Source organism: Centruroides sculpturatus, unplaced genomic scaffold (assembly GCF_000671375.1).
Source record: "Centruroides sculpturatus isolate CEXI.00-Female unplaced genomic scaffold, Cexi_2.0 scaffold435, whole genome shotgun sequence".
NCBI classification, from domain to species: Eukaryota; Metazoa; Arthropoda; class Arachnida; order Scorpiones; family Buthidae; genus Centruroides; species Centruroides sculpturatus.
This window is the reverse complement of record NW_019384953.1, coordinates 53,267-65,500: the sequence shown is the minus strand read 5'-3', so window position 1 is coordinate 65,500 and position 12,234 is coordinate 53,267. Positions and strand designations below refer to the sequence as shown.

Sequence of the window (12,234 nt, the reverse complement as noted above, 5' to 3'; positions counted from 1 at the left end):
TCAGAAATTCAAAAATTCAGTATCATATTTGATTATTTATGAATAATATAAGAAGTTCATGAAGATAGGGTGTGTGTTTATACAGAGGACTAGTTGACAAGAATACTATGCTTCATGCAACAAACTGTGCTAGTGTGGAAGTTTTCTAAATTATGTAAAAAAACTTTTATAACATTTATTTGTATGTAACAAACAGTACAGAGTAATTTCTCTATTTGTATTATTTCTAATACATTTTAAATTGCTCAGACACTTTGTGGACATCCTTTGCTATTGATTACTATTTAGCACAAATATTCATAATGATTAACAAACTGGTAAATGATTAACTGTATTCATTTTATTATAACTAAATACAGTAGCCATAAATATATATATATATAGATAGCTTATCATGAAAAAAATATTCTAATATTGTGTGTCAAGAACTAACTACAATGTTATGATATAATGACTTATAAACATAATTTTTAAACACACCTTTAAAAATCCAGCAAATAAATTTAAAGGTGTGTTTTTCTTGTCTATTCATCCAGTTGATAGAGAATATATTGATATAATTCTTTGTTGTGATGTATGAACAGATTTCGAATATATATTTATATCATTTTTACCTATTAAAATTTAGGAATAGAATAGGTAACATAGACAAACATTAAAACATAATCTATGTTTTAATGTTTGTCTATGTTACCTATTATGTAGTATTATGTAGTAATCTACTACATAATACTACTATCTGAAACAATAAATTTATTGTTCTTGAAAGCAAATTTTTGTGCATACAATAAAAAACAATAGAGTTATTAATTACTCTTGCATCACTAACTTATTAAATTATTTTAAAACATTGTATTTTAATGTGAGTATTAATAGTTAGATTGACATCTAAATCTATTCTGCATTTTTAAGATATTACCTTTCAACATTTTCACAGCAACAGTTGTATAAGGAACATCTTTTCTTAAACCTATAGCTTCTGCTTTCACAACTCTTCCAAAGGCTCCATGGCCAAGAATGCGTCCTTAATAAAATTAAAATAATAAAATATTCTGCTTAAAATTTATTCATTATTTACAGAAAAATTTTAAATCATTTTAGTTAAAAAAATTCAAGGTTCAAAGATCATGTGCACAATCCAACTTTTCTTATAGAAATAAAAAAAAATAAAAAATAAAAATATGTATTTTCTTCATAATTGAAGTTTAGACTATTTACAAAAAGTCAAATTAACTTTTAAGTCCATCTTTATCCCTTATACACTACCACAGAAGTAACAATCTTAAAAAAAATTGCTTTGAAGAACTCTTCTTAAACATTGGTAAAAAACTTCACAAGGTTAAAAAAGATCAAGTGTCAGCCTTTTCTTGTAGGTTCTGACACTTTTACAATTAAAAACACAAAGAAATTCTTTACACCTTATCATTTTTATCCACCTTTTAAACTGCAGAAAAAAATAAAAAAATAAATAAAAAATAAAAACTTTATTATATGTTCGCACTTAATGTAAGTTATTCTTTTCATGTGTTTACACATTACAATCACTTGCACAATCAAAATACCATATTTTTCACCTTATAAGACACAGCATTGTATTAAAAACATTACATTTTTTATGCTGCTTTTTTGGGGAAAATATTCTTTACAGTATAAGATGCATTCAACTTATAGAACATATCCTAATTCTCAGATAAATTTTAGGTACAAAAGAGTGCATCTTGTAAAGTGAAAAATATGGTAGATCATTCAGTTAGAAAATCACCATAAACCTGCTTATCACTCCAGAAGTAGGTGGATATCTGTAACTTCAAACAAAACTTACAACTCTTAACATCTGATTAGTACTTTATTGCCTCTTGTCATTACAACTACATAGGTTGGACAAAATAATTTGAACAGCTCCTTTTGCCACTCAAATTGAAACATGTGCAATCATAGATACCATCTACTTTTCTTCTCATTTTCATAACATATCATTGATGATAAACTTCATTATTTTTGCCTAGTTTTGGGACATGATTATGTTAGATCTAACAGACGTCCAAAGGGAAATGATTGTTGGTACATACCTAGTAGAGACTTCTGTGGCCTGAGTTGCTGGGTATAGTGAGATTATTGTTTCCTAGATCACATCTGTAAAGACAGACAAAACATCTGCCAACAGAAGCAGCTGTGGTCAAAAATCAAAACTGAAGCATGTTGGGTCTGATAAGAATTCTTGAAGGGCCTAGAGATTAGAGGTATCTGCATATTCTGAATGACCAACTCCATCTCATGATCCAAACTTTGTTTCCAGATGGTGATGCAGTCTTTCAGGATGACAATGCTCCTATCCACATTGCTGGATGCATTCAATCTTGGTTCAAGGAGCATGAAAGTTAACTTAAGCATCTACTTTGGCCACCCTAATCTCCTGACTTAAATATTATTGAACTTATGTGGGGCATTCTTGAGAAAAAAGGAGCAGATTTTCATCACCTACTTCCTTCATGGAATTAGCATCAGTATTGATTGAAGAATGGTACAAAATTAACATTAATGTTGTTCCTGACTTATATTTGTCTATTCTTTAATGTATTTCAGCTGAATTAACTGCAAAAGAGAATCATACCTTTATTAATGAACAAAAAATGATCTTTTGTTGATGTTCAAATTATTTTGTTTAACCACTGTATGTGGTCAGCTTGTAAACAGTCCTGGCTTGATGATAACTTGCACATGAAGCAAAACTGATTTTTGTCATCCTTGCTTCTAGAACAGTTGCCAACATAGAGTAATTATAGTGCTGGCACTTTATATGAACTGTGATAATTAAGAAAGGGCTTCATTGTCTGACAAAGGCAAACATCCAGAAAAAACAACAAATGCAAGGTAGAATATAAAAAAAGAATTTAATTTGCATGATAATAAAGTAAAAAAACCATACCTCTAAAAAATTCAGCAATGAAGTTTAATAAATAATAACGTTTTTCAATCAGTTTAACTGATCTTCTTCAGTTACGATAAAATAGAATGTAAATACAAAAATTTAAAAATAAACAATAACAAGCATTCTAAAATAAATAAATAAATTGTAGTGCTTCGTGGCTATTAGTGTATATTATATTTTTTCCCTCTTTTTATTTTTATTTTGTTTGATTTCTATTTGTCGCATGTCTTTTTTTTTTTTTTTTCAGCAAATCCCTCTCCGTTTCCGTCTTTGGTACTTCCATTTCTCTGCTGGCAGAATGTGTGATGTGGTGATTGGCCCAAAGTGCAGTCACATGGAATGGAGCAACATCCGTTAGTGGGAGGTATAAAAACAAGGGTTAATGACACGAAGAGGTTTGGAGAAAAGGCCAACAGGCTAGAATCTCCATATAAACTGGATTGAAGAAGAAGAAGAAAATGAAGAGGCTTTTTTTCGTTTGTGGGATTTCTTCATATGTGTCACATATGAAGAAATCCCACAAATGAAAAAAACTGGAGGACACCGCAGCTTGTGAGGACTGGGACAATACAGGTACAAGAGAACCAGTCATCCAGGAATTGAAGAAATTTTGGATAGAAAAGGGAATCTATTTTCATCGAGAAAATATGTTGAGAAGGAAAAAGATCGCATTCAAACAGGGTAAAGGACTAATTATAGAGTTGCATGACCAACAAATTTTTTTGGTCCAAAGGGAAATCTTGTATGTACTACAGTATTGTATACTTGTTTCCCCAACTGTGTATTTGATATTACCTTAGCGTTATTGTTTCCCTTTTTTTGTACGGTCTAATCAGAAAAAAGGAGGGCTTCACATAAGGAAAGAAGGTCAGGAGAGGGATAATCAGAGTAAGAATATCATTGTACTGTGATTAAACTTTGTATCACGTATTGTTTCATTAGTCGTGAATTTGTTCCCAATAAATCTTTGTTTATAAAACCACGCCGTGATGCCAATTATTCATAGTTTTAACTGTTCTTCTTTGTTCAGCCCGCAGACCATGTGCTATGAGAGGCTTTTACAAAACAAATAACCGAAATCATAATTGAAATTAATAAATAAATAACTACAGAAATAAAATAAACAATAAAAAGTAAAAATAGATGAATAAATGTTCCTTAATAAAATGAACTTTCATAAAAGGATCGCCGTGCAGTAGACAAGCTGTCCACTTCTCTATCCAGCTGATACAAAATATATGGAAAATAAAGTACAGAAACAAAGGAATTCCAACTCAAGGGATTTTGATTTACAGTCATCCAAAATCTGGTGGTTGATAGAACAATTAAAAATTATTGACTAGAAGAAAAAGAACCCAACAATAATTACACAAATTTTCCTTAACATTAAATCTTAATCCTAATTTATAACTAGAAGGAAATAGAAAGTAGGAAGTGAGAAGTAGCAAAAATGGTGAATAGGATACCTAGGTAGAATGGTGAAGAATACCTAGGTAGTGAAAACGTTGTTCAGTTAACGAGGGCCATGTGGGGCTTCTTAAACACCAAATTCTTGCTTCTGTTTCTTTTTTTCCTTGATTATTAAGGGATTTTGTATATATGATCCTTATAGCTGGCCACTCATTTGGACTAGCCAAGTGAAATTCTGACTTCAACGTTTTATCTTTGGCCAAGAAAGTTCAAAGTTTCCCTTCTCAAGTAATGTTCTTCTGTCTCACAGGTTCTGGACAGTGTCACCTATCATCATCTTTCCATGTCAAAAACTCTTTCAGCTCGTCCTTCCACTTCATGTGTCCTCAGGTTATAGAAATTGTATATGAGGCATACATTACGTTGCCTCATATACAATTTCGATTTTCCTTGATTTTGAAATATGCTTTTTGATTTGAATCAATTGATTCAAATCAGAATATGAGAATGCCATCAAAAAGGGCCAACTTACTGTTGCTCTAGCTGCTTTTGCTTCTTAAAATAACATCCAAGTCTTACTCAACGAAACTCACATCAACAGACTGCCGAAAATCTATCGGGCTAGTTTTATGCTAATTATTAAATAAATGGAGATGTTTGTATAGAAACTCACATCTTACATCCACTTAGAGACTGGACCCATCTCAAACACCTTGAGAAGCTAGAAATTTACAAAGCTTCTACAAAGAACACAGCCATTAATTATAAAGATGCTGAAATCATATCATATACTTGGAAGTGCTTTTTTGAAATGCCTTAAAAAAAAGGTTTAGATAATTGCATCCACAGTGACTCACATTGCATCATCCAATGAAACATTTGTTCTTCCTGTTTTAAGATTTTATTTTCTATTTTGTATTCCAAATCGAACATATTTAGTTGAAAGTTGAACCTAAAGATGATCATTTAAAAATAGTTGAAAATGCTATTTTGGTTAGTAAAATTATGTTGTTACTTGACATTTGTGGTATTAGTTGTTTTTATGACATATTTGCATCCAGTTTTACAAGTTCTATGCTACTTAAATTTATAACTTTTATATTATGTTTTATTTGTTTGAAGCTATACAATTTTAATCTGTACTGTTATAAATATTCTTTATAGTCCAAAATATTCTTTATATATGTTAATTAATGCTTATATATATAAAAATTTAAATAATGTTTTTTGGAATATTCTTCTATCAATATTTCATTCAATAAAAACTGATAAAGCCAAAATAAATCTCCAGAAGTACTTTTTCATATACAAGGTATCCAAGAATTATTCATCCACTCCATTATGAAAATTCATAAAAAATAAACTAGTAGAAATAAAAAACTGATTGCTGTAGCTAATAGAACAATTCATGCATATACTTAATGGGCACTGTTAGTGGACTGAACATTTAGTCTCTACTTGAACATGTGTTTTAAATCATGTTAACTGAAATAGCCAATAGATTCTGCATAATCCATGCCTTCAGTCCTCCATGTTGGACACCTTTGCAAACATTCTATCCCTGATATAACCCCACAGGAAAAAATCCAGGGATGTCAGATCTGGCAAATGAGGATGTCATGCAATTGGACCTCTTACCTATCCACTAATTGGGGAAAATTGTATCAATTGAGTAGTGTGAGGTTACCTATCTACTGAAAGATGGCATCAGGCTGCATTTCTTTCAGTTGCAGAGTATAAAATAACTGAAACGTATCAAGTAATTGGAAACAGTCAGTGTTTTCAGCAAAGAAAAATGGATAATATACTTTCATCAGCAGTCAGTGCACACTTCACATTGACTTTGAGGCAATCATGTTCATGTTCCTGGAAGGCATACGGGCAAATACAGCAATTGTGTCAGTTAATTTTCCCTGACATGTAAAAAGCGGCTTCAGTGTTGCCATGAACATTTTAGCTTTGTCCCAAAATGTCATAAGAAAAGTCTTAGATTTGAACAAGCATCCTATTTCCTGAAATTTATCTTATTTTAAAAAAATGCAAAAATTTTGCTGCTGTTTATGATTTTAGCTAGGAATTAATCATGCCTTAAGCTTTTGTTAATTATTTTTGAAAATAATTTTATGGAATTGTTTTCATGATTACATAATTACTCTATATCTGTAATACAAGTATGGATTTAAAAACATTTTTTTCATAGTATCTGAATACTATTTCTCATATTACTCACTTTATCTTAATGTAATTGAACTACTAAATTTTCCTAGATTTCTAATAGTAGGCTCCAAAGTCCCATACCATTTGAAAAAGTCCTATAAAGGTGTAGTGCTGCACTACTTTAGTATTGTTGTTTATGTATGCTTAGATATTAATATAATTTGTATATATAAATGATCTTCCATTACCACGTGTCGGGATCTACTTTTAGTATAATTGTCCACAGAATATTATGTTGTATCACTTGTCTTGCTACACCAACTGGTGTAGACTAATTGGTCAAGAACGAGGTCATGTATTAAGAGAGTATTCATGAATGAGGGGGAGTATAAATTGGACCGTCTCATGTGTTGAAGGATCTTTGTTGGTTTTGCTTCACGGTCCGATATTGTTCGTCTGGTAGCAGGAGATAGAAGAGTCAGCCAAGGAATGAATACATTGAGTGGAGGTACTATATTGTAATCCATTTCCATCCTTAAGAACTTATCATCAACAGCTTTGTGGTGTGCATGTACAGAGAGTTTATAGTTAACTGACCCAAGTAATATTGATATTGTAAATGTATGATATATATATAATATATATGAAATATATCTACATATAGAAGGTGCATTAGTGGAGAGTCATGTTGTCTGACGATTGGAGATTTGGAAGTTCATCTAATAGAAGAACAAAGGAAGGTTGTGGCAGCATGTGTTTATTGTCTTGTAAATAATTGTATGTAGATTTAATGAGAATTAGTTTAGTATTTTAGTAATAAGTTTATAATTTAATGTTTGTCATTAGAACTACATCGTGTCATCACTAAACTGTAGCACATTTGTACCTTGTAAGCCATACTGATAGTTGGCACTGATCCTTAGTTGTTATTAAAACCATCATTTTGTTCTAATAGAATTGTACATAAATCGAATAACATTCACCCAGACTCAATATATTCTGCTATATTCGAGATCAAAACAATGGGGACAAAAGTCATAAGACCAGACAACAATGAGTGGCTTCATTACTGCAAATTAACTCATCTGTGAAGTGGATTATCCTGTTCCATAGTATATTGTATGGTAACAACAAATGCCATTCACTTCAATCTGTCATCTGGCAGGAGCTTCTGAAAAATCTACAGTTTGAATATATGTAGCTTCAGCCTCTCAGGACAACACTTTGGACCATAATTCTTGGAATCTGCAGTTTCAGACTTGTAAGATGATAGATTTTCATGGACTTCACCAAAAAAATGTCTGAACACTATCAATCTTGACAATTGAAGTTTTTGGCCTACTTGCCCTTGCTTGGTGAAGTACTATTCTTGTCATCTGAAAATGCTGTAACCATTGTTTCATTGATTGTTTTGTCATAAGTTACTCATTGAATTTATGCCTAAAACATCTCATAACAGTCACTGGACTCTTGGTTTCTCACAACTGAAGAACATACATTATCTTTTCTGCTGGTGTCACTATTTTCTCTCAATGAATGCTGGGAATGACATTGTTGCCAATCTAAAAAACTTTTTAAGTTGCTCTATAAGCTAAAGCATTCAGTTTATTTTTGTTTCTACTGGTTTATTTTTTAAAAATTTTCATGATGGGTCAATTAATTTTCAGATGACTTGTGTTTAATGTTAATTATTTTGTCTGTTATTATTAAAATATTGCTTTTTGTGTTAAAACTGTGTTTATTAAATTCATTTAATTATAAAGTATTACAAAATAAATTACTATACCAAGTTTCAAACGATCTTTGGGAAACTCCCATCGTGGATCATAAGGTAATAAATCTACTTGATCTTCCAAAGGGAGTTCAGAACTTAAAAGATTTATTTGCCCCTTCTTAAATAAAAACGAATTATATCTTGACAATTTTCTTTTTCTCTGTTAAAATAGGTAAGAAGAAGCATTGCAAATGTGGAGAACAATATACAGTAATAACATAAAGTGTGAATTTAATAGAAATGTTTTCCTATATTTAGTCTGGAATAAATAAAATACGTGGGGGGACCCAGAAAAAACTGGATTTTTTGTATAAAAACTTTATTAATTTTTTACAAAATTTCTTCAGTCACCTTCAAAGTACTCTCCATTAGATGCAATGCACTTGTAAAGTCTTTTTCCCCACTGTTTGAAGCATCTCTGAAACTCTTCAACCTTGATATTGTCCAGTGCCTTTAGCAAAGCTGTTTTTATCACCTCCACATCATCAAAACGCTTCCCTTTTAGATTTTTCTTCATTCTCGGAAACAGAAAAAGGTTGCAAGGGGCTAGGTCTGGTGAATACAGAGGGTGGGGAATGACAGGCCATCCCTGAGAGGCCAAATAGTGGGTCACTCGTAAGGCCTGTGTGCGGGGGTGTTGTCGTGATGAAGGAACCAGTCACCTGCTCGCCAAAGCTCTGGGCATTTCCTTTGTACATCCTCTCACAGACGTCTTAACACTTTTTTGGCAGATTTTTTTCAACATTTTCATTGTTTCGAGATGTTGAAGGATGCCCAGAACTTTGCAGATGGAACAAAATAACAGTAAGAGAAACACAACACTATGCTTAAACATAAACCTACAAACTTATGCCATTTACACAGCTGTTTCGTGAAGGTCTCTACTAACCCTATGTAATGGGAGAACTCGCTACTACATCTACAAATGACAGCGTGCTCTCAGTCCAGTTTTTTTGGGTTCCCCCTCGTAATTTAAACCAATCAAGTAAAATAATGTTCCAGCTGATAAATAATAAAATACTTTATAAATTTCATTAATTTGCATCAAAATAGTTCAGAATCTTTAAAATTCATTAAAATTTTTAAAAATCAGCAAAATAATTTTCAACAATTTTTATTAACTCAACCAGAATTGAATTGCTTCTCAATCTAAATTACAGGGTGGCCTTAATTAAAGTAGAGATGTTTCAAGCTCAGGTGTACAAAATCTGTTCAGCCAAACTCAACCAAAATTGATGTACAAACTATTCAGACCATGGGTATGTTTCTATATTCAACAATTGGTTCAATGGTGAGAAAACAATAAACTGTTTAGTTGTCCATTGAAACCTGTAACATCAGCGTTGGTTCACCATTAAGTTCAACAATCTCAACAATCTGAAAGACCGATAAGTATTCAACAAACTAACATGGTGGCTTCCATAAAACCAATAAATTTTGCTTATAGAAACTATTAATTCACTCTTGCTGTGGACACTGTAATAGTGGTCAGATTAATGAATGGTGTGGCCGAACAATAAATAATTGACTCCCAAAGGATAATTCGGCTTTGATATAATTTATTAACAAAAATTCCAGACTCCAAATAGGCAAATACTGATACTTAAAACTAGGTTGTACAATACTAGGTCTGAACTCTCGTCCCGACACAACACGTGGATCCCACGTTCAGCCGACAATAGAATCTTAGTCTAGTTTAAATCTAACTTAACTAATTACTTTAAACCTAGGGCCCAAAAATTTAGAGAAAGATGGAAAACGAAAAATCATAAAGAATGGAGAATAAAGGGGTGACTGGTCGGTCAAAAGAAAAAAAACCTCAGATCCTCCACGTGACGACTTCTTTCCTTCCTAGCTTGTTCTAACATGTCCTTGCTCCACACGGTCTCGTCCTGAACTGATTCTCTTCCTGTTCGGACCTCCTTTTTGTCCACCTTGTCCGTCACCCCCTTGACCAATCAAGCGTCAGTCCCTATTGTCTAACACAGATCGGACACATGGTTTAACCAACCACATCGTAGTTAAGTAAACAAAGGCCGGAAGTGGGGTTTTTCCATAAGACGTGGTCTCAAGTAATGAAGAGAAAGGAAAGACAGAAGAAACATGGCTTAACAAAGCCACAATGGTCTATATAAAATAAAACATGATTGCATGATTATGTTAAATAATTTGGTCAATATTGAAATATTATACTTTTTTTTTCAGAGACAAACTACCTCCATGAATTTGTCCAAAATATTCAATATATATATAAATATTCAATAAATTCAAATTATTGTAAAAAGACTCAGTATAGAAGAATTTGATATAGGTAAGAGTTCATTCAAATAAAGGGGTTTATTCGAATAATGTTTAAGTGAGTTACTTTAGTTATTTAGCAAAACATCCATAATTGTCGCCTTCTCCTTACTTAAGTCAGCCATCATGAAAAGCACCCTCTCAATGCAAATGTTTCTTTCTTTTTTCTACAAAACATGATGTCGGATCATTCAATGCTGGAACTCAATAAAGAACTTACTAGTGTTATAAATGTCAAATTTAGAAACGTAAAGCATAGGATTTCAATTTCTGTAATAAAAGTTTTTACCTCAGATTTTTGCCATTAGAGGAATTGAGACTAATTGGGGGTACAATCCTAAGAATGGGTACCACTTACACGATTCTGAATCATGAGATTCAGTCTCTATACTTTTTATAGGAGAGTGTTAATGTTAAAAAGGATCTGGACTGTGAAGTCTAGATCTACTTCAGGATCCTTGACACCAGTTAATCGAATTTAGATACGCGGATTAACACGCGTGTGAAGATTATAACACGGATTTGATTCAGACACTTGAGAGACATTTCTTAACAAATAAAAACAAGAATTTAATAAAACCAAAAGTAAACAAAATTACACAAAAATGGAATAATTCAATAATTAAAATTAAGCGAATGAGAGATTATGCGATTGAGAGAGAGAGCTCACAAATTCTATAGATAATCATACTACCTCCAATTACTTTATCTTCTTCTGTATTATATGATTATACTTCAGTCTCTACATTGGTAGGTCTTGAATAGCACATCATTTTAAATTTCCTTCTTCTCTTATTAACTTAACTCATTATTGCATTCATGCGGGATACGACTAAGGTGTTGGCTTTAGGTATAAGTATGGAATACGTCTCTCTTCTATGAGATCTTCATGCGTCCTCCTAACTAAGGGCGTTGGCCTTAAGGAGCAAATATGGGATACCTCCTTCCTCTATGAGATCTCCTGACGTACTCCCCGAATCATGCAAAACTCTGAATATATCTCCTGATTTTCATCCAATTAGCTTTTAGGATTTTCTCACGTGAATAGAGGAAGAGGGGATTTATCAAGGGGTCGACAATTCCCAGAGTGTTGAGATTTTGGGTAGATAAGTGTAAAACAGAAGGATGTTTCAACTTCCGTTAAAGGAAGTGACTTTTTATCCATTTCCCACGTTAGAAAAACGATATTTTCACACCAAAAATTAAAGAATATTTTTCTTCATACTTTTACCTTAAATTAAATTATTAATTAATCCCAGGGTCTATTCGGATCTCACAGAATAATGGCACTGTGCATGGAATATATAAGACATAGTAAAAGAAAACAAAAAGGTAACAGCTGACAATAGTTTTTATTCTGACTCAATTATAAATACAATTCAACATATTGTCCTTGCACATGTCCAAAAACTGGATTCTAAGAACCATATTTTCCAATGCAGAATGCAGCATATCATCATCTAAAAAACTTGGTTTACCAAGAACATGTTGACTTCTGTAACTTTGAAGGACTGAATAATACTTTATGTGGCACAAATCGGTAGAGATATGTTGCATTTAATAGTAGAAAATATGATTCACAGAATCCCGTTTTCAGAACCAGGCAGTTGTGCAGGCTAATAGCATTATTTTATTAAATATTATGGTACCTTAATACTTACTTGTT

General features: G+C 32.1%; 1 protein-coding gene across 1 annotated transcript in view; it reads right to left on the bottom strand.

Moving 5' to 3' along the window:
• LOC111632308 (vascular endothelial growth factor receptor 1-like) overlaps window positions 1-12,234 on the bottom strand; it is a 65,106-nt gene that overhangs the window by 8,629 nt on the left and 44,243 nt on the right. Inside the window, exons 8-9 of the mRNA XM_023376706.1 lie at window positions 8,283-8,430; window positions 920-1,024 (exon numbers count right to left, since the gene is read on the bottom strand). Coding sequence (XP_023232474.1) covers window positions 920-1,024; window positions 8,283-8,430 — 253 coding nt within the window. The remainder of the gene's footprint in view (window positions 1-919; window positions 1,025-8,282; window positions 8,431-12,234) is intronic.